Below are 22,926 nucleotides of genomic sequence, written 5' to 3'. Positions count from 1 at the left end.
GGAATACGACTTTACGAAAAATCTTTTGACTGCCTCATCCTGACCATTCTGTGACCGTCACCGATTCCCCGCGGGTAGTGTAAGAGATTTCTGCGCTAAGTGGTTTCTAGCTTAAATTCCGTGTAAGACCAAAATATTCCTGAGTTGAAGTTGTTATACTAATGCGACACTTATTATAATTACAAAGATGCAAACGGGTTTATTCGTAAAATAATTAAATGTGACGATATGCGTCATAATTTTATTAGATACCCGAGGACTTCAACCGACTCAGATACTACTCAGATTATGGCAGGCGGAGTTTTCCTTCGTTTCATAAAGTAAACACCGGCTCGTTGTAGCAGGCACTTTACTAGTCGATAATACACATTATATTAGATGAGAATGGGTTTAAAGCTGTTATTTATCGATTACGACTCATTATGTATTATCCGACTTTTCGACTAACTTACGTTGGTCTTAAATAAAATAACTATTAAATAAAGGGTCGTTCAGCTTTTAAATTTCAGTTAAATTAACTTAAGTCCCGTTGGTATCGTATGGTACCTATTATGAGTTCCGGATTTTTCTTTATCTGACTGTTCGACTACGACCACAATGCAGTGCATAAATTGATCGCTTTGTTTTGTTTTTTTTTTCTGTTTTTCTTTGAATGACAACTCCCGCACTAAGAATTGCTCTTGTGTCGCGGGGACTTTTACAAACATACAAACAACGGACACAAAGCACAACCAGACCCGAAGCAATTATTTGTGGATCGCACAAATAATTGCTCCGTGTGGGAATCGAACCCACGACCTCCCGTTGCAGTGGTATCGGCGTGGCGACCTAAACCACTGCGCCAGGGAGGCAGTCAAAAAGTCCTAGCACGATAATATTCATATTACGTACGTTATTTGTTTTTCGACCCTACCGTTAGTCAATTGTCTGATAGGCTGTCTTGGTTATTACTATATCACCATTTTGAGCGATGTTTAAAAAAATATCTTTAGAATACTTTCCAATTTTCATTTTTAGGGTAGCATTTTAGATGTTGGACGAATTAGAATATGTCAAATCAAAGCAACTGGTTTTGTCATATCAGTTCGACTGACTGTCATAAGTGTCACATACAGCTGTAGCAAAATCAGTAAAATGTGTTGTCGCGCCTGCTACCGCCGGGGACCGGTGCGGTGACCTAATCCTAAAATAGAAATAATATACGGAATCTGTCAAGTGTTTCTATCTTCGTGGGACATCTTCATTTTATAAAAAGAGCCCCAAAACTACCAGCATCATGGGCGGGAGAAGCAGATTTCAAGATTTCTACCAAGAATTAACAAAAATGTTTACGTGGTCGTATATGAAGGACCTTATTGTTAACCCTGCACGATTACCTTTTGCCAGTCTGCTTATCCTCGTGGCTGAATTAATAATAAACTTACTGGTCGTGGAACGCGTACCCTACACAGAAATCGACTGGAAAGCGTACATGCAAGAATGTGAAGGATTTTTGAATGGGACCTTCGACTACAGTCAACTCCGCGGCGACACCGGGCCTCTAGTCTATCCAGCAGGATTCGTTTACATATATTCTATCTTCTATTATCTGACAAGCCATGGCGAAAATATCAGACTTGCACAATATATATTCATCGGTATTTATTTGTTGCAGTTATGCTTAGTTCTTAGGATTTACATCAAAACTAAAAAAGTCCCACCGTATGTTCTTGTCATAACCATTTTAACATCTTACAGAATACATTCTATTTATGTGTTGAGATTGTTTAATGATCCAGTAGCTGTACTTTTCCTGTATGTAGCTTTGAACTTCTTTATGGAGTCTAAATGGCATCTTGGTAGTATCTTCTACAGCTTAGGTGTGTCTGTAAAGATGAATATACTCCTTTATGCTCCAGCTCTCTTTTTCTTCTATCTTGTAAACTTAGGTTTTAAGGGAACTATTGTCCAGTTGATTATTTGTGGTCTTATTCAAGTAGTTTTGGGTTTACCTTTTCTGCTAGCCAGTCCTGAAGCTTATCTAAAAGGAAGTTTTGACTTGGGACGTGTTTTCAATCATACATGGACTGTTAATTATAGGTTTTTAGACATAGAAGTATTTGAAAATAAGTGTTTCCACTTGTCGCTATTGGGCATACATGTTCTCTTGCTGATAATTTTCATACCAATGTGTGTCAAGTATTTTAAAAGTTACTGTCGTCTCAAGTATGTTCAGCACCAAGTCCAACCACAGATTGATGCAAAAAATCAGGAAACCAAAAAGAAAAATAAACTGAAGAAAGAAATGAAGCGTAAGTTAAACAAAAAGACTGAAGATCCTGAGAAGCTTACTAAAGAACAGGAGGACTTCCTTAATTCATTTGAAACAATGTTGCAAAAGTCTTCACAAAAAGGTGGTAAAAAGGTAGCTAAGAAACCTGTAGAGCCCAGTGAAGACTCACACTTTAGTATTGATTTTGGTATTATATCACAACTGTTCATTCTGCCAATGTTTATTGTCAACTTTATTGGTGTTATGTGTGCCAGGAGTCTGCATTATCAGTTCTACTCATGGTATTTCCACAGTCTGCCCTACTTGCTGTGGTCCAACAATTATTCTGTTATAGTGAGGTTCCTCATCCTTGCACTCATTGAAATGTGTTGGAATACTTATCCAAGTACTGATTTAACAAGCGCATTGTTGCATGTCTGTCATATCAGTGTTCTCTTTGGAGTTTACCAAAAAATATCAGCAGAATTAAAGATGGCTTCGAAAATTGAATAGATTAATTAGTTAGTCCTTAGCACAGAGATCATAAAATTTATTGTTCAAGTCAATGCCGTTGATGAAGAAACTAACCTAATTATGGGGATTAACTAATTACTTCATGAGGTTACTCAATGGCGCCATAGTTTTATGCTCATCTTATTGTGTCGAACAATAGTTTCAAGTGTGTTCATATGTTTTACGACTGTAAATATATTTTCAAATAAATTTTTGTACTTAAGATGTGGACTTTTATTTGTTGACTCTACAAGTTTACGATTAGGTGTGTGATAATGTGATTATGATAGGTAATGTGTGAATATTTTAACATCAGGGTAAGAGGAAAATAATAATGTGTACAAATATAATTATTATTACCTACATAATTTATTGGTGTTAAATATTGGAAATATTTGGGAAATTAATCAATAATAACAACAATATAAGCGTTTTGAGATTGTTTATTATGAACCGTATTAATACAACTAATCAAAGGAAATCTAATTATAATCTTAAATTTAGAGATTGAGGCGCAAAATACTTCCTCTGATATCACAATACCACCTTCGCTTGGATCCGACGCCTCTCTACCCAAGCTTACCCGAAGTGTTATAGCAGTTTACCCATCATACAGTATTATCTCTTATATAATTTTTACTATATATAACAAAGCTATATAAACAATTGAAATATTCTTGAATATTTATTTCACGCTGCCTTTGCTTGCCATCGAGCGATAATATATATAATTACAATCAATACAATGTAGACGAGAAGAGCAACCAAATGCATATTAAATTAGGCCATTAGAAAACGAGTCCAGGAAATGATAGTAAAAAAGATTTAGAAAAATCAGTAAAAAAAAGTGGTTGATTCTGATTTGTATCAACATCCAGCTAGTATGTATACAGAATTGCGATTTCCATAGTTATTTTAAATAACAGTTAAATACTTATGGTCTATGAGCTTAAAAGTTTAACAATTACTATGTACTTGTGCGGACCTTTCTTGGGCCTTTCTCTAACAAAAAAAAATTACTGCATATTGAATATTACTATTCAGTCAAAATACCCAGTCATATTAAGTCAAAGATTCGTCGAATAAAGAATCAAATAAATAGATATACATCAGTATAGTCCGTACTACAAGTAGTTAATACTAGCAGTGGTTTTTAAATAAAATTAGCTCTATCTGAAGGTGTTTACAAAGACAAATAATTTCTCTAAATCGTAACTAAGTGAGAGAACGCAGCGGCAGTCTTACATGACTGGGCTTAAACTTAGGATATAGATAACAAATAAGTGGCGAGTGTCTAGACGAAGCCGAAGTTCTTAGTTTTGATGGCAAGCAGTAATTTGTGCTTGAGTACGTGTCGCGACGAGTACAGCGGGATGTAAAGACGCGATATGCACGTGTTGGCGGTGGGCAAGTGCGCGTCGTCTGCCGGCCGTATCGTCACTGATGGCATTGGCTGGAACCCTTCCTCAGACGCTGGCAGCGCTGGCGAGCCGGTCCAGAAGTACACCTGCAAAACTCATAGTTTTTAGTAAATGGTCAAACTACAACAAGAACTACAATCATTTTTGAAATATTATATGCAGGTATATAAAAAATGTAAACTGATTGTATTACCAAGTCCTGTCTCTCCAAATGTGTCATCTTGTCAACGATGGCCCAGAGCCATCTCTTAAACCGCGCGAGGCGCTCTGGCCGTTCACCACTTTCGTCATTGAAACTAGTGTAAGAAACCAGAGCAGCTACATTGATGTCACCCACGCCGTTCAGTAGCAGCCGGAGATCTTCAGCTGTTAAACCTTCCAGCGTTGACTCAGGCAACACGTCGAGGACGCCGACACGCATAGCCTTCACACAAATAAAAAAACACGACATTAAGAGAGAATCTACAAGCAAAATTGTAATTTATTTTTCCTTATCAATATCGAACTTCATTAAGAATCAAACAACACAATTTTAATACATTTGCATTTGCACAGTAAAAGAGTAATCACCTCAAGAGCCTTTTCTTGTGAAAGCAACATTCTGTGCTGTGCGTACTTGCGCACGTAGTCGTACACATTGAGAGCTGTCACCTCAATGTCTCGCCCACCGGGCACCAATTCGACGCAGCCACCGCCTTCTTCCTCACACATTTCCAAACTGTAAACGAAAATTGAATTTATTTGTGTTCTATGTAGCATTAAAGAGAACGTAGATTCTAAATACTCCATTAATTACTATTGATCTCGTTTCAAGTTTACTTATTTTGTAATATGTACCTTTATTCGAAAGGAAATAGTATATAATAAACTTTACCTAAAGTTGAGATCTAAAGCAGCAAACAAGGAATGAGAGTCGCCCGTTTCAGCGTCCACAACGAGTTGTCGCAGACTCTCGTAGACGACGGGGTCGAAGAATGCAAGGTCGTGGAACCTCACAGGTCGACCCAAAACATATTTTAGTACGTGTCTATTTAGGAACATCGGGCAGAGTTCATTCTGTAGAAGACATAGCCCGATTATTCTGAAAATAAGAAAAAAGGGTTATTAAATTTCTCACCGGATCGTTCAAAACGGAGCAAAACAATCAATTTATTAAATAAATATCAAAGTTATAAAGGCATACCTTCCGACATTTCTAAATGCGTTAATACGTTCGGACGTGGCGCGGCCCTGTCGCGGCGAGTAGTAGCCGCGCTTGCCGGGCGAGTAGAATAGCGGCGCGGCGTCGTCGGCGGGCGCGGCCGCGGCGCCCGACGTGCCCGCACCCGCCGCGCTCGGCCCGCTGCCGCTGCCTGACCCGCCGCCGCGGTCCGATAGAGAGAACACGTCCAAGTCTAACCAACGAAAGATACAATTTTTAGACCTTATTTATTTCTGATAGCATCAGATCGTAAGGCTAGGAATCGATTGTCTGTAATTTAATCAATTAATATTTTATTCCGAGAAACCGAACCTCTGATAAAAAAAATAAATGGCACGCTAGGTGTGAAATATCTAATAAAAAAATGTACAAAAATTATAAATAAAAAATTGCATACCCAGTATCGCCTCGGAGGGATGCATAACGATGAGATCCATGGCCTCGCGCACCTTCTGTCGCAGAGCGTCCTCGCTGGCCAGTAACACCAACAGCTGTGCCGGTGTCAACTCCAGCAACATGCCTGTTATCTTACCCGCGAATGTTGGGTGTAGAGAATGAACCTACAATGTAAATTAATAATCATTTTAAAGGCTGGAATATTATCTACAAAGATTTATAAATAGCATTGGACAATCTCTTACTCGCAGCATGGAATACTTTACAATGATTATAGACAGAAGCTTACCCTTGGATAAAGTCGTTCGCCCAACTGCGCCTGATGAAGCGTTAAATGTTCATTATGGCCACCGGGCCTGTCTCCGCTATATCCAGCGCCCTCGGTACCAGGAGCAGCCTGCACAAATAAACAGACTTGTATTATCTCACTGAATTAACGAAAATAACAAAGACATTGCTCATTTACATACCTGTGGTGAATAAGGTCTGGCGTCAACGCTTAGTACTCTACGTGGCTCTCTTCCCGCGGGCGGTCGAGGCGCAGGCCTGCCAGGAGTTCGTCGCGCTGCGTCCTTTGATCTTGCTCGACCAGCTCCACTACTGGAATACCAAAAACAACAGTTATATATCAAACATCTCTTTGGGTATACTTCTTTTTTTGGTTTGAAATTTCCTTATAATAAGATGAGTATATCTCATAATTACCGAGCTCCACTATTACTGCTCGCGCCGCTCGGATTGGCGCTGGCTGATCCAGACGTGCCATTAGTGCTGCTGCTGTTTTGTCCACTCCCAGTCGTTGGTTCCAGCGGTGGCAACTTTTCATTAGCTAATAAAGCCTAGAATGCAACATTTTTGTTAGAAAAGTAATTAACATTATTGAATTAACTTTAAAACAAATTTTATCATATTGTTAGTTGCAATACCTCAGCAACACTGGTGTAAAATGATCGTGCAACACCACTGCCCTCTCCTGGTTCGTCTCGGAAAGTAACCTTGACTCTGTTGAATACTAGGGGTGGTTGTGCGCTATGAGCACGTCTGTTCTGTCCCGCAAATGCACTGTTAAGTTCCGCGAACGTTTGTTGTAATAGCTTGGCTCGATCGCGTTCCATCTAAATGATAAAATACAAATTAATAAGATTCCGATGTTAACCTTTCATCACTAACAATTGATGTTCAAAAGTTACCTTTTGTAAAGATAAATCTCTTTGCTGCGAGTTTCTTAGTTTCTCCATATCTCGTCGGAATTTGGCCTCCCTTAGAGGGAAGCCTCCCAATTCAGCTACAACAGAGCCTGGCTCTAAGCCGACATCTTCAGTAAACACACGCCCAAATAGATCTAGGGATAGCCTCCATCTACCCAGTAATAAGTCATGCGACACGGAGGCTCCTAGTGAAGGACACGCCCGCCTGAAACAATATTCATAGGACTTTATTATTTAGCTATCTATGGGTATAAAGTAAGTATTGAAGAAAACAACGGACAAACATATAACTTACGGTTGAGTTGGCGCGTTCAGTGTTGGCAGTAGCGGCGGCGGTGGTAAGCCTGTAGTCTCAACGGTCACGTGAGCTGAAATTTCTTGTGATTCCAAAGGATCTGCAGCGCTAAGTAGCTCACCCTGAGGAAGAACAATGTTATGAAACTTCTCGATGTAATTTAATAAAATCAAATAAGAAGGTTATAGAACCATGTTAAAGCTTGAAGTAAGACATTATATCCAGACATCACAGTTAATAATTAATGTCCAATAGATGAACAGGGTATAATTTTGATAAAGAAAAAGTCCCCCAAAAAAGTGGAGTGACTTACAGCACGTACAATAACAGTCTTGCCAGGGCTTCGGGAGGACGACGCGCGAGGCTCGCCCACACCTGAACTTGAACCGCTCGGACCTATAACAAATGAAGAATGGTTTCATAAAATTGATCATACACTACAATAAACCACCTAAAAGGACATTAAAAAAAGCCCTTATGAATGCAATACTAACAGAAAACACATACAAATTAATTATAACGCAAATTTATTATGAGAAATTAATAATGTAAAAGTCAAAATAAAATATAATGTTACCTGGAGAGGGAGAAGCAGCCATATTCTGTTGGTGAGGCGCTTCAATGATCGAACACGCCGTATCGACTAGAGTGTGGAACTCGGACGGCTGCGCCATCGAGTCGTGCATTGAACTGTTGCCCACCGACAGATTCACTGAATGCGGATGTCTGAAAGAATCATACATTACGGGTTATGTAGGAATGTTATCAAGAAGGCCTTAAACGTGAGCGGTATTCAGTAATGATATTGCATTAAATATTTCATTGAATGGGTACTAACCTGAGATGTCTTTTCCTTGGTGCCTGCCTAGCTTCATTTGAATCAGAGTCGGACAAGTATTCACCGTCAGTATCGATGTCCATTTTCGTTGATGCATCTTTCGTGCATGACAAATCCTGTGGAAAAAATGCCAATATGAATACGATTGCTAGTGTCAACGGTAGTTGCAGCAGGAAATCGGAATGCTATCAATACATAAACACACTTTTAACATAATGCTTTGTACAATTGATTGTATATTACCTGTGGCTCATCTCGAGTGAGCGTATGTGTGTGCGTGGGCGGTGCAGACGCAGGTCGCGCTGGTGGTGACCAACCGCGGTCAGTGCCGCGGGTTGATAGACCCAAACGCCGTGGTACCACTAACAAGAAAAGTCAAGTTACTAATATTCTAAAATGGCATCACATAAGTAAGGCAAGACAAGTAACAATATATTTGCCGCATTTGTGATAAAAGTCGATGGTTTAATATTATTTTTACAAGATTCCTAAAATCAGAATAGTCCACCGGTAATGTAGCGTGATATACCTTTTCACAACAACATTAAACTACACCTTGCATCAATACCATCAATAATATTGGACTTTAAACACCCTTATTATAAAAATATTAGATGCGGTCTTAAAAGTTATTACAATATGACTAATATAGTAAAACATATAAAATGTTCATATTTACGTGTAATGTTACCTTCTAGCGGGTTGTTGACGCCAGGCGGCGCATCACCGGACGCCGGCACAGTGACGAGCTGGCGCGGCATTCCGAACAACTCCTCACGACGCGCGTTTGGTTGTAAAAGCTGTGGCTGATCCGCGAGAGGTAATGCATCTTGCATTGTCACTAAACATGTTAAATATGGGTTAAGGGGGCTTTTAGGTAAGCATTACCTGTCCTTACATAATGAAAGGCGTACTTAGAAATTCTTAACAATATAATAAAAATAGAAAGACATGGTATAAATGCAAGGTGGACTTACTGTTGAATGGGTCAGGTGGTGGGCACCCCAGACACAGCGTGGAGTCAGATCTCTGGAAAAAGGCGTGGGCGCGGCCGCGGGCGGTCTCGCCTTCGCCGTCCGACTCGGCCGCAGCTCCTCCACCGACTACCATCTCCTCGTCTCCTTCCTCGTTTTCGTTCTCATCCTGCCAGAAAATAACATTCGTTAAAACAAAATGGTAACATATCGACAAAACAGGCATAAAACAGTAAATTAAACTCTTTTACGAGGAGGTAATCAGAGACAAGCTAAACGTTGAAGAGGTATGCAGTAAGAAGACTTGATCATAGTATGAGTGGTACCGGCGTCCACAGGTGCTGGTGGTGGTGCGGCTGCGGCTGCGCGGCGCGCATGTAGTACACGAGCGCGTCCAGCACGTAGGCCACGTGCTTGAGCGCCGCCACGTCCAGCACGGGCAGCTGCTCGGCGTGCTCGGCGCTGTGCGCGCGCAGCAGCGACAGGCAGTACGCCAGGAACTCGCGCCGCGCGCTGCCCGCCTCCACGCCTGCCACACAAGCAACAACACTCATGAATATTTTATATACCTTTGTATTAAATATAGAATTCTTGCGAGATGTTTGTTAATGAGTAATCTCGCATGAAATACATTTTTAAACTTCATTAATTATTAGTTCATTTCAAGAACTCGGACATGAGATTTAAATATTTATAGACGAATTGCAAACAATGCACTATCTAATTAGAGATATAAAAATCTACGTCACAACTACCTTGTTCGCGATCCCTCGCTCTGGGACCTTCAGAGAATCCTATAATCCTTGTAGCAGGCGACGTGAGTGATGTTGTACGACGTGCGGTGTTTGTACGGCTAGTATCACTGGTCGAAGTAGTCGCATTGTTTGATGTCAGGGAAGCGCCGAATCTGAACATATACAACACATATATGAATTATAAAATAAGGTTAGTTGTATTATGCCTCAGTATACTTTTTTTTGTATGATTAGATCAACATACAGCTGCGCAGAAAATAACAAAAAAATATCAATACCGCTATTAAAATTTGTAACACTGTACAATATTATACAAATATTCACCTCAATTGCGCTTCAGTAGCGTCCATAACGGTGACGAGCCAATCCCAGGTAGGTTTGAGCTGCCTCTCGAGGTAGCATTGCAAACGAAGCGCCTCGCGGTATGCCAGGGGCACCATGCGTGGTAGAGGAAGTGTAACACGTTCATACTCCCACAGGAGGTCAGCGATTTGACGAATTACTATGCCTGTGAAAATACAAAATATTAATAGTCTGCCAAAATCTATTTCTATGTGTACTCTAGACTGATATTAACTTCTTCAAGAAACGTTTTCATAGTACTGTTAGATCGAAAATATCTAAAGTAACGATTTTTGTGATCCAAAGTAATAGTCTGAAGAGATACGTACCAAAAGCCCTGGCTAGGCATGAGGCTGTGGTAGAGGTGGAGTGTGGATCGTGTGCGGCGGCCGAGCGGCGCAGTGACGCCGGGTCTATGAACACCAACGACGAGCTGCCTGTCAGCCGCACGCCGCCAGTACTACCGCTTGTGCCGCGGGTTGTCTCTCGCGACCTGCATACACGTACATCAGAAATGAACCAGCGGTCCCGATGATATAAGCATAGAATGAGGAACAAACAACAGGCTTTCTGCGAATTTAACTGCGAGCAGTTAAACTGGATTGCTAGTATTTTGAGTCTATTAATATGGATCAAAAATGTCTTAAATTTACTTCTAAATATACAACAGAATATTATATAATGTTAAATGTTTTTGTGACAACTCACCGAATCGCCCACTGCATGGAATGCGGCGCCAAGTTGGGCCTGGCTGGTGGGGCGGCCCTTCTCTCCAACGTTTCACCGTCATGTTGAGGCGGTTCAGGCTCGCCATCTTGTTCGTCAGTTTCACCCGCCTCTGAGTCCTCATCCTCCGGCTGGGTCGAGTCACCGCTCTCCTCTTCAGGGTATAGCAGCAGTGATGCTATGCCTGTCACGGTACAAAGGATCATTCTAATTATATACAAGATCGCGATATATTTGTATTTGCTAAGCAGTTAGACTAAACCATTGGGGGAATTACAAGAACTTTGTAAAATAATGAAAAAAGAGAAAAACATTATATTAACCTCGAATTTAAATAATAATTATTACTCTACGATAAACCGGCACATGGAAATGTCTTGAAGTAACTTGTTGCTACCTAACAACACGAAGCAAATAGTAGTAGTAATAGTACCGTAAATAAAAAGTATCATTACATACCCGCATCAGAACCTTGAGTAGCGCCAGTCTGCACGCTGCGCTGCGCAGATTCAGCATTGTCTTGATCATCAGAGTCACTTTCAGTTTCTACTTCTGCCAATAAGTCCAGTTCGCTCTCGCTTTCACCTCCCTCGGCGCGCTCCGTGCCGTTCTCGACCACCACGTGTTGTTCTTGTCCCCTAAAGTGTACATAACGGCAAACTTAAATATCTTCTTGTCTTATGTGTACATACGTCATACATTAAACTTAATTCTAGTTAGGCTTAGATAAATTATATCGCTTAGATTATAAAAAACGCTAATGTTGTATATTGAATAGTAGTAGAGGTGGTGGTGGTATCGCACCTGTCCGCCATGTTGTCGTCGTGGTGCTGCGGGTCCTGCGGCGGCACGGGCGCGGGCACGCTGGGCTCGTCGGTCTCGGAGGCGTCGTCGTCGGCGCCCAGCGCCTCGCCCGCCACGTCGTCGGCGTACTCGGTGGCCACCGGCGTGGACGAGCGGTCCGGCACCAGCGTGGAGCTGCCCATGGACGTGCCGCCCGCCGCCGCGCCGCGGCCCCCGCCCGCCGTCGACTCTCTGATATTGTTGTGATTCGGTTAGGACAAGCATTACATTACGCTACTTAAAGTAAAAAACCACACTATTTTTTTTTATGGCCACTTATTATAAGCTTTGAGCTCAGATAAGGCATTTATGTAATTTTATAAACATAATTTGGAAACAAACAAAACACGAACCTGCGTGTATGAGCGAGTCGCGAATGTCCAGTAGAGAGTGGTTCCACTCCAAACAAATCTTCGCTGCCGTTCACGAGCTCCACATATGTGGTCGCTAGCGGGAACGGAGCAGTGGGTCGCACGACGCCGAGACGTACCGGAGCCAGCAGTGCATCGGCTGCCTCCACCAGTTCTTCAACGGCGAGAGCGACTAGCGCCGCAAATACTCGCCGACATCGGACCAGTGACGATGTTATGGATAGGGGGCTACAAATATGAAATTCATCTATTAGATATCAAATTAGAAAAGTAACTTCAAAGAATAACTAATATAATCTGGCAACGTCAATTAATTTCATAAATAGAGGAAAATGAAATATACTGTTGCACTTACCCCTTTTTCTTAGCAGCGCCCGGTGCCATTTCGACGCTGAATATGACGAAGATCCTAGCAACAGAGCGCACAAAACGTCTGGCTACTTCACGCGCACGCTCAGCGCGTCCGGGTATCGAGTCATTTTGCTGTTCGCGGATCAACGTGTGCAGAAGTGTGTCTAGCATCTGTAAATACAAGGAAAAAATTATACTCGTCTGTAAATACCTCTAAAAAAAAATTTCTTATTATTAACCGTCATGTACTAGGTAAGGCACCAAATAAACCTAACCTTTTTAAGACTGACTTTGTGTCTTTGGAAACAAAGCACGAGAAATTTTAAAGCTGTTTTTATACGTCTAGATATACTTACTTCGTTAGTACATTTAACGATAAGAGCGTGTGTGAATTTGTCCAGTAGTGTGGTGCCAGACTGATGGGGTGCGGGACTGCCCGGACGACTGTCGGATTCACCCGCACCACAGCTCGAGCCACACATCACTGCTGCTTCTACAGCCGGCCAATCACCTGTAGACACGAACATAATTTATTAACATAAATTGAAACGTAAACGTAATGTTTGTCTTAACAACACGTGCTTTCGTAGCCGTCTAGTAGTTATTTACTTATTTACTCACAAAATAACTAATCTAACGATATCGAAAAGACATTTTGTTTATTTCATCGCAACCATCTAAGAACTACAGGTTCTTATAGAAACAAACTTGCTCTGCGACAAGCTATTAACTTGTTTTACATCTGTTTTCAAATTTTAACTTACTTAATAAATGCAGAAGCGCCCGTCTGGCGAACTTGGGTGGTTCAAGATCATGATCAGGAGCATCAACTTCGGCATCAGAGCCGGGCTGCTTGCGAGGACCGCGGCCGCGACCGCCGCCCGCGCGGAACTGACGCTGTTCTACTGCCTGTCTTCCCACGGTCTGCACCAGGAATAGCAGTATGGACTCGCCCCTGTACACGTAAAAGCATATTATGATAAGTATGTTTTTTCTATAAACAAACAGGTGTGATTGTGACAAGGAAGGAACAGGAAGTAGACACAAACCTCGAATTGAAATGTGTAGCTAGTGAGGTATCACGGGCTAGTCTAGCCAATAGATCGCATCGCGCCGTCCAGTTTCCGCCGACAAGTGCTTTACAACGACACTTCTCCCAACAATCACAGTAGGCAGTCGGAGAAGTGCGCTTCAGCTTGCAGTCATGACCTTTGTGGCACACCTAAAACACACAAATATTTTATTTATACATTATGTTCTAAGGGTACATAAGTGTTGAAATATAATCGACGTCAAAAAGTATTGGAAAACACTAACCTTTGCACATTCAGTGCAGCAGCACAGGGATCCCGTGAGACCACACGTTTTGCATTCGAAAATATCCTGGTAACAAAAAAAATATTACCATAATTGCATTTAAATGACATCCTATAATAAACATGGCAAGTTGAGTAACTAACCTGGTTGATATGCTCCTGCCCCGTCCATGTGAAGCTACATGTATCGTTGCAGCAAAGTACAAGCAATGGCGAATGATCGGGGTGTGCGTTGGGCGGGAAGATGGCCGCTGAACGTTGCGCCTCCTCCGCCTCGGGACACGCGCGGATCGCATCTAGGAGCACTAGAGCGGCGCGGTATGCACGCTCGGCTACCGCTGCCATCAGTGGCGTTTGGCCCATACCATCCCTGGTTGAGAATTGTCGATTAGATCCCAAGAAAATAAGGACAAGCATACAATTATGCAAAAAATTAAATGATAACCACAAAATGGTGACAAAAACAATTAAAAGAAAGAAAAACGAACTTACTTGGCAGTGAGCAGTTGCATGAGATAGGGCTGAAGAGCTGCGCTGTCACAGAGAGCACGCAATGCTGCTAATGCGTTGCCGCGACGTTCTGCCGGGTCTGCACTCACCGTGCTACTGCCACTGTTGCCGCCACCAGACATTTTACTGAAATTCGTCAGCTTACATTCTATTGTCTCAACTAATACACTTATACCTCTAATAGTTTTCCAGGAAATTAAAGGGATTTAAATGGAATAAAAAAAAAAGTAATATAAACAAATCATTATTTGCGCATTTAAAAAATATCAACAGAACTATATAAGATCCGCTAGACATTGTTATAAAGGAATAGAAGAAATGAAACTAACCCATTGTTAGTGAGTCCCATCAAGCTGTCTTCATCTCCAGACGCCTCGAATGTCTCCGGCGGCCACGAGATCGCGGGGACTGGATCCTCAGCGTTCGTGCTGTTGCTACCCGTGCCACTCGCTAAATTGGGCATCGAAGTGTTTTCCACTGATCATAAATACAGTAAAAGTTAGAATTATAACTACTTTATTAACTACGCCTTATTATACTGGGTCGTCGGAAATATCTGCGAACTAGTCAGACAAGAACCCGATTGAACGACTACGAGCAATACGAGTATGGTGTTTGCAGAACATTTTCGGCGATCCGTATAAAAGGATGACATACCTATGTCGGGTTCCTTGTTCGATGTAGGCGCACACATGTGCACGCAAGCGTGTAGTATGTTCCTGTTGCCATCGCAACGTTCTTGAAGAATAGATAAAATCTGTTGTTCTGTAAACAATGATTTTGGATTAATATCGTAAAGTGCACTCTAGGTCAGAGATGTTATATCGTATTAGAGGCGGAAGCTTACTGTTAGATTCCGATTCCAGTTGGTGTAGGAGTTGACGCACACCGTCGAGGTCACAGCGCAGCACGCGCGGCATCATCAGCTGCGGTTCCGGAACTAGGATAATCAGAGCGACCTAAAAGAAACAATCAATGATTATTTTCGTACATAAAAAAATTTATGAGTTCAGTACAAATAAAGAGCGAGTATACATGACATACCGCTTACACATTGTCACTTTCACATGAAAAATATAGGAGATGTAATGAATAAGTATTTTCAAGAAGAAGAATCGAGAAGCATTCGATTCCGTCGCCTACCTGCGACTTGAGCGCGGTGTGGTGCGGGTGCGCGGCGGCGGCGGCGGCGGCGTGCGGGTGCAGCGGCAGCGCGTGCGCGGCCAGGGCGCGCGCGGGCGGCAGGTTGAGCGCCGGCGGCTCGCGCACCTGCCCCACGCAGTCGCGCGACACCGGGTACAGCGCGCCGTTGCCGTCCACCAGCATCACCACCGGCTCGCTGCCCTGCGGAAGTGGACATCATCGTGATATTTGAAGCTTTCTGGCACCTCGGTGAATGCTCGAACGTATTTCGAGTCTATTGTATTAATCGAAACGTGTCAAGAATTTTTACTTACTTCTGCCGCCGTGGCCAACTGTATAGCCGAACCGTTAGAATAACCGAGAAGAGCATTGTTATCGGTAGGAAAAGCGCTATCTGTGAGCGCGCGAGTGGTGCCCACTGCGTACACCGCATAGGCGAGCGCTCCGCCGGGTCTACGGACCACTGCGTGCACGCCGCGACTGTCCACCTGTTCCAAAGCAATAAACAAATACATAAGTACAAGTTGGTACAAAGCTGTGTTGTATCCATTAGATGAGCTGAATACTAATATACTTACAGCGATAGTAATAACTTGTACATCAGGAGGCAAAGCGATCTTCCTCGGCGAGCGTTGTAGGCAATCGGGGCCGCGAGGGCCAGCCGCTCCTCCTACGCCCCACTTGACGGCCACCAAATCATCCTTGCGAACAAGCCTACAATCTTGTAGAAGCGTAGAAATATCGTCAGGTGTCGATGGAACGACTTCTTTGCCATCTTTGCCGATGGTAGGGAATCTAACTGCAGCATAAGCGCCGTCTACTTTGAGCACTCGGCCTAATGGTACACTCTTCACATCCTCGAGGAATACAACTTCCTTGAGCGGCCATTCCTCCTCATCACGCTTGGATCCGTCATTGGAAGATCCTTCTTCACCGCGTACTGTTACACGTTTCGCACGTTCTATAAAGATAAAATATAATTAGTATAGAGACAACGTTAACGTGACTTGTTGATTTCTTTCGATAATTTTCGTAGTACTTACTGTGTGAAGTGCTTGTGTCACTGCAAGTGGACGATGCCGGGCTCGGCGGCGGCGGCATGTCGAGTCGGTCAGCCATGTCTTTGTTGCTATCCTTGGCTCCATCTTTACTGTTGCTGCTTGATGATGAAGCCTTCACTGACGAGACTGTCAGTGGCGATTGGTTCTACAAATGAAAATAGATATGAAAATATAAATCTTAGAAGTTAAATTTAATTCATTATTTTTGGTTAAGTGACTAATTTTCTTACCTGTAAATCACGTTTGTCCTTATCAGAGACAGAGCGGTCAGGCTGCGGTGGTGGCAGCAACTTAAATCGGCACATATCAGAGAGGTTCCATGCAGCATTCTGCAGGACCCCGACTTTTGGTACACCAGTAGACATGTTGAATCCTATGAACATAAAAATAATTATTTTATGTGATCTACAGTTACTATGCATGATGATAATTACTGACTAAGCTTTGCTTTAAAATTCCTTTTCTAGCATAGTTTACAAGGCGCACTTACCAACTGCTCCGGGTTGATACATAGGTGCGTTCTTCATTGTAACGCTTTGTCCGGCTTGTAAGTCTTGCGGTGCGGTCGACGAGTGTCCGCGCTGTTGTTTACGAGATCGCGCGCGGTGCTTCTCCCACAAGCGAGCACGCTGGCCTAAAGGAAGCACGCCCCTGAAAACATTTAACATAATAAACAAGATGCACAGTAAACAGTGTATCGAAAGAAATCCCATCTAAAAATATAAAAGACTACAATAATATTATAGTGACTTATTGAAAATTAAATTCTTACCACCAATATAAAGTTCCAGAGTCCAATCTTGCAACGGTATACAGTGAGCATACATGCAAGGAAATAGCTTTGTCAGATCCAAATTCCATAAATGTCTGTAAAGGATGCTCGAGGCGCGATGCTCCTGGCGCGTGAGCTAAAACAGATATAGCAAGTTTATGAAAAACTTATATAAACAACATATTTTAGTCGAATACATTCCAAAGTAATAGTAGCATTTACCAATAGATTCGTCAAGGAATGTAGCAATTCTGCCAGAGTCAGTCAGCACGGATATGCGTATCCCAGCTGCACTTATGTTGACTATTCGTTCGCCAGAAGCCATGCCCAGCCACACAGAGCGCGGATGATAAGCGCTCGCCGATCCCGACGCCTGACAAAATGAACCGAATTAGTTGAAGCAGCAAAAAAAGAAGCAGAATCTCTCATCTCACAGGCAATCCTTATCCTAGGAATGTTTTTGTATTACAGGCTATTGAGGTTTGTTTAATACTGAATAACTTTATATTATATCCTATAGCCTCTATAAGTTTGATGCACGAAAACCACCTTAGTTTACGTTCAAAAATCACATTAGAGGCCAATAGACATACTTGCCAAAGTCTTTTGGAACTTAGCACAGGTCAAAAAGTGTAAAATTTTCACTTACATCATTGCGCTGATAAGGATGTGCATCAGCCCAACGCCACTGATGCAGCTGACCTTGAGTGGATATCGCGATCAGTTCGCTGTACGTAGCGGCGATGTGGGTGAAGCGAATATTGCTATCCCAGTATTCCAATTCCTCAGATACCCACAGTGGAGACGCCGCTATTGAAGAATCTTTTTTCTTACTCTCAGCTATAAAAAGGTCAATCACATTGAATACACACATTACACACTGAAGAGTAACTCAATATATTTTTTAAGGTATAATTTTTAAATATGGGTTTAGAATTTTTTATTTGTTTGCATGTTCTATTGAGTCCAAGACTTGTGGGTTATTGAGTGGAAACAGCTGTTTTTTTTAGTTTGTTTATACATGCTGTGACAGCTCTGAAAGATATTTGGCTTAAATCTGGCATTATTCCTAACAATTAATTTAATAACAATAAAAAAGTATAAAAAATGTATATTTACCTCCATCATTATTACCTCCGTCCTTGTCCCAGGAAGTATCGCGGAGTGCGGACTCGAGCCACCTGCGTGGCCCAAAATATTGCCGCTCGCGCCATCGACTAAATTCTGAAGGGCGCTCTTGAGTTGAGCTACTGCTCTCGCGACTCGCAGCCCCTCGGCCGCCGCTGCTGCTCCCGCCGCCACCACTACGACTATTACAACGATAAGTTATTGGCATGTACGCTTCTATTTCCTAGCACTAACTACTTCTATACTGTACACAGACACATACTCACGAGGAAACACATTACAGGGTATAGTGAACAGTGTGATACGTACAGCATGCCAACTCTCTAGAGTATGTCATCTATATACAGAGCTAAACATCGATTACCCAATCACAACATATATGGAAACTGCGTAAGCTTGTCAGCGTGCTAGAGATTGGGTTGAGGACTATGTTCACTACAGGCCAGGAATGAGTAGAGGCAGAGGAGCGTAGCATGACAGGTATACCTTCTGATAGCCGCGTACCCGAAGATGTCCTCAGAAAACATGGTGTCAGCATCGATGATGACGGAGTGGTCTTGTTGCGCGGCGTGAAAGCCGCCATCTAGCAGCGAGATGAGGTCCTCCGGCACGTAGCCGTCACCTCCCTCGCCGCCCTCTGGCTCCTCGCCCTCCTCGTCATCGCGAGACAGCAAATTGTTCACCGCCAAGTTCACGTCCAGGTTTGTTCGCTGTATCAAATATAAATGAAATAAATAAAGGAAATTTCATTGTGCCTGTTAAGGATTTTATTTTTTTGTCATTGGTATTTAAGAATTTTCACCTGTAATTCTCTAATAATGAGGCTTCTGCTTTTGCCTTGAAGGACTACTTGAGCCTGCGTGACCAAATCTTCCGGCACGAATGGCGCCGGAACTGACACAACACGACCCGACCCAGATGCGCCGATAATAACACCTGTCGCACGGCTTGTTGATCCTGCAAATAACACGAGTTTGTTAGGTATGTTTTTTCCAAATTCCAGGTAGTTATTTCTGGGTCTTGTCTATAAATACCTTGTGAGCTAGGTGTAGCCCTAATGGAATTTCGCATAATGCGAGCTCTGGTGCGAGGCTGCTGTCGTGAACCACAGCCTCCACCACTCCCTCCCTGCTTGCCACCGCTGGTGCCACCTCCGCCACTGCCACCCCCTCCATTACCCCCATTCTTACTAGCGTCAGTTTTACTCAAGTCCAATCTGTCAGGAATGATGGAGAAAGCAGCGCGACATATTGTGCCATCTTCGAGCAGACACGCGATGTGAGCTGGACCCGCGGCTACTGCGCGTACACCGCGCAATGAACTGAGTGCCGAAGATCCAGCTCCTGTCCCATATCTATTCCAACGATCAGCAACTTCTTTAAGCCTACAACAAAGAAAAACATATTTTAATATATGATACCACAACTCCATAGTAGCACATTTTGGCGGCCAGTGCAAATATGTAGAGATTTCATACATTTAAGCATCAAATATGAAAGTAAAGTATTGATAAATGAAAATAACTAAAACAATCAATTATAATCATTTCAGTGGTGATGCATACTCTCATAAAGAAAGAAAATTTAGTTTAAAAGACAAAACTCCCTACAGTATCTGCTAAGATATATTTTTTTGTTTTTATGTAGATTGATGTCACTGAATACTGGCCCATGAGGCTATATTTGCCTGGTGAGCTAGCTACCAGTATAATATTATAATTAGGTATATTGTCTTTCAAATATTCCTTACATTATGACTGCTTATTACTCATAACAACTCAAGAACAACAAGTGAAAATTCAAGTAATCTATTGCAGAGCATTACTATTACCAATTAGAAATTCCTGCACAGTTTAACCCTGCTAAATACATTGGGCAATCAATACAGGAAAGAGATTTCAGTGTATTCCCTATTATTAGATATTGTAAATAATGTCTATCTTCTGAAATAAAATGAGTGTAATTTACCACAAATTGCAAGTTATAATTATTATTACAAAACATATTTTTGTTTCGGTTTAATAATGATCACGGTAAATTACCAGTATTGCAACTTGAAACATTGTCAGAAAAGTAATAATTATGTTTAACATAACTAGGTTTCGTGAGAGTGATCACACAATTTACTTCTATGTAAAAAGACAGCAGATTCCTGACATTTAGCTACCCTTAACTATATGTATATGTTTAGCAATAATAATATTATATTAGCTTAGCCTTTCTTCCAAGCTATGTTGGAGTTGGCTTCCAGTCTCACTGGATGCAGCTGAATACCAGTGTTTTACATGGAGTGACTGCCCATCTGATCTCCACAACCCAGTTACCTGGGATATAATAATAGTTAAGTAATAAGGTTTTTTGACCTATCCTCTGCCACCCATTATCACATAATTTCAGTGAATTTACATAAAACCTTAATGATTAGTACACTAAAGCCTTGCTAATGAATCACACTGCTTAAATCTTACACACCTATTTAAGCCTTCAAACCAAATTATATCACTTTGTATGTGTTCAATCTAGAATATTCTAGATCACCCAAATAATTGTTTATATCATTCTTCTTTTTAATATTGCTATCAATATTCATATTTTGTTTTTCATATTACATCAAGCCAAGAAAAATATTATTATTTAAACTAGACCACTTATAACCTAGTTCATTATTATCAGGCCACTAAACTTTTGTCTGAAGCACTTAAGAATTCATATTCATAATTATTTCTGAAAAAAAAAACCATAAGAATCAAAAGGATCAAAAATATAATTGTCTTTAAATAGAACAGGTTTTATGGATGTAATGTTGTGCATACATTATTGTTGTGTATGTAAAATAATGCACATCACTTTTAATTCCTAACCTACAAATAAATTTGCGATAGTATTTCAAACTGGTGAAGAATTCAGTCATTAACAAACATATTGAGGGTACCTCAACATGAAGAAACTGGTAACATAGTAGTTATTAATAGTTTTAAAATATAATTACTGAAATTGGGGTTAAAAAGATGCTGTTTACCCACAAAGACCAAAAAAATAAAGTCTATTATTAGACAAAAAGGAAAGGACTTCCTTCATTATTAGTAACAATCACTTACTAAAAAACATATGAAAAAAAAATTTAAAAGGGGGGGGGGGTCTTCCATATATAATATAATGCACATCGCTTCAATACCCATTTTCAATATAAATCTTTTCTTATGTGTTGATAGGTAAATTGAGGTAAACAAATAGAAAATATTATGAAGCCCCATAACAAAGTGTGAATGTCCTATGAGATCAGAATCATAATCATAAATTATTTTAACATAAAACTTTTATGTATAAACACATTTGTGTTACCTTTGACAGTATTAAATAAAATCAAAAAAGTTCTGAAAGTAGCAAAGCTGTTGTATGTTTACAGGTTACCTCTCCATTATAATTAGCCTTTATTTCTTCACTAATGAGAGAGAATAATTAAAAATAAATTATGGTATAATAATCTGCTTTGAAGTACTAGGGATAAAATTGTAAATATTATGAAATAATTGTTTGATCTTTGACAAAAACAATTATAAAAACACTTTCTTGCCACTTAACCTCAGTAGAGATTCCATCTTATCAATGATATCAGCTCATATTTTTTTTACCAATATTGATTTTTATTTCGAAAACTATTGATTTTACTTTACTGTTTGTATTTTTAGTACCTGCTAACATTTATACTGGCGGAAGCTCGTTATGCAAGGGCATAACTGCTTTCATACAAATATGAAATAGGTATTGAACAATTATGTCACAGTTCGAGAATTAGCAATTCTGGTAGTTATCAGCATTGTCAGGTAGATTTGCAAATAACGCAACGGCATTTTTAGCCCAAACAAGATTACGCCATCCGATTTGTATCAGCATATTTTAACAGTACGGATGTAATGGAAACACCTACAACTAATCCTACAATGGAATGTCAAGCGATGGAAATCCTCCCATGAGCGTAAAATGATACGGGAAACGTGGCCCTTGATGCTATATCATCAATATGTGACTCAATACACTCGCATGATCATGGAATGTCGGATTTCACAATATGTACGTAATGGAGTCAAGCAAAACGATAAAATATGTTTACCTGTCTATCAATTGATCCTCTGTCCCAGGCAAAGGATGAACCACAAAATGCATCGAAGACATTTTTGAAGGCTTTATCCTGCGCTAAGAAAGATTTCAAAGAGCACACTTAAACATTTGATAAAAATCCACCACTATACTGCAAGAACAAAAGAACACCATCTAAAATCCTCTTCCAACCACCATATTTCTCGTGGTTTCTTTCGTGTTCGTTTCTCGTTCTCAAATACATGTGAGTCGGTACATGACGAAAAAAGAAAGAAAATATCAACATGGCCTCTTCGCCCTAGATGTTGGTACCCCTAGCACAATCATGGTTATTGAAGTTTTGTAGAGGAGGACAAAGCTATTCACCACAAAGATTTTGTTATGAAAATTAAGTGAAAATAATTGCAACAGATA

The 22,926-nt window shown here is 41.1% G+C and overlaps 2 protein-coding genes across 10 annotated transcripts; one reads left to right on the top strand and one right to left on the bottom strand.

Moving 5' to 3' along the window:
* The first annotated feature begins 1,095 nt into the window (after nucleotides 1-1,095).
* Nucleotides 1,096-2,989, top strand: Alg3 (Alg3, alpha-1,3- mannosyltransferase). The gene has a single exon (XM_076127372.1). The coding sequence runs from the start codon at nucleotides 1,277-1,279 to the stop codon at nucleotides 2,762-2,764; it is 1,488 nt and encodes a 495-aa protein (XP_075983487.1). The 5' UTR covers nucleotides 1,096-1,276; the 3' UTR covers nucleotides 2,765-2,989.
* Nucleotides 2,990-3,189: 200 nt separating this feature from the next.
* Nucleotides 3,190-22,823, bottom strand: hyd (E3 ubiquitin-protein ligase hyd). Of its 9 annotated transcripts, none has more exons than XM_076127290.1 (50): nucleotides 22,526-22,823; nucleotides 19,450-19,799; nucleotides 19,218-19,372; nucleotides 18,902-19,125; nucleotides 18,407-18,597; nucleotides 17,937-18,127; nucleotides 17,510-17,660; nucleotides 17,288-17,423; nucleotides 17,006-17,166; nucleotides 16,746-16,888; nucleotides 16,498-16,660; nucleotides 16,033-16,415; nucleotides 15,769-15,942; nucleotides 15,455-15,655; nucleotides 15,159-15,270; nucleotides 14,969-15,076; nucleotides 14,641-14,788; nucleotides 14,294-14,437; nucleotides 13,946-14,171; nucleotides 13,803-13,868; nucleotides 13,535-13,707; nucleotides 13,250-13,440; nucleotides 12,842-12,996; nucleotides 12,490-12,656; nucleotides 12,117-12,362; nucleotides 11,725-11,955; nucleotides 11,380-11,558; nucleotides 10,903-11,104; nucleotides 10,524-10,687; nucleotides 10,177-10,360; nucleotides 9,850-10,004; nucleotides 9,424-9,626; nucleotides 9,101-9,266; nucleotides 8,803-8,964; nucleotides 8,367-8,485; nucleotides 8,124-8,239; nucleotides 7,863-8,011; nucleotides 7,599-7,681; nucleotides 7,286-7,407; nucleotides 6,973-7,195; nucleotides 6,709-6,897; nucleotides 6,488-6,621; nucleotides 6,253-6,382; nucleotides 6,072-6,179; nucleotides 5,784-5,946; nucleotides 5,369-5,579; nucleotides 5,060-5,266; nucleotides 4,756-4,903; nucleotides 4,379-4,609; nucleotides 3,190-4,271 (listed from the first exon to the last, which is right to left on the bottom strand). In XM_076127290.1, exons 1-50 carry the CDS (start codon nucleotides 22,585-22,587, stop codon nucleotides 4,059-4,061), a joined length of 8,613 nt encoding a protein of 2,870 aa, XP_075983405.1. In that variant the 5' UTR covers nucleotides 22,588-22,823; the 3' UTR covers nucleotides 3,190-4,058. The 9 variants fall into 9 exon arrangements, with proteins under 9 accessions (XP_075983405.1, XP_075983422.1, XP_075983430.1 ...); XM_076127307.1 differs by having other exon boundaries at nucleotides 7,608-7,681; XM_076127315.1 differs by having other exon boundaries at nucleotides 8,815-8,964.
* Nucleotides 22,824-22,926: the final 103 nt, after the last annotated feature.

The sequence above is a fragment of the Anticarsia gemmatalis genome, chromosome 2, assembly GCF_050436995.1.
Source record: "Anticarsia gemmatalis isolate Benzon Research Colony breed Stoneville strain chromosome 2, ilAntGemm2 primary, whole genome shotgun sequence".
NCBI classification, from domain to species: domain Eukaryota; kingdom Metazoa; phylum Arthropoda; class Insecta; order Lepidoptera; family Erebidae; genus Anticarsia; species Anticarsia gemmatalis.
Note: the sequence above shows the minus strand (reverse complement) of the source record. Positions and strands in the feature narration are given on the sequence as shown.

Coding starts and splice junctions, on each gene's coding strand:
- Alg3 (XM_076127372.1), top strand. CDS start 1,277: ATGGGCGGGAGAAGCAGATTTCAAGATTTCTACCAAGAATTAACAAAA.
- hyd (XM_076127290.1), bottom strand. CDS start 22,587: ATGTCTTCGATGCATTTTGTGGTTCATCCTTTGCCTGGGACAGAGGAT. Junction 14,789..14,968: donor GAACAAGGAACCCGACATAG/GTATGTCATCCT, acceptor ATTTATGATCAG/TGGAAAACACTTCGATGCCC. Junction 11,105..11,379: donor TACTCAAGGTTCTGATGCGG/GTATGTAATGAT, acceptor GTACCGTGACAG/GCATAGCATCACTGCTGCTA.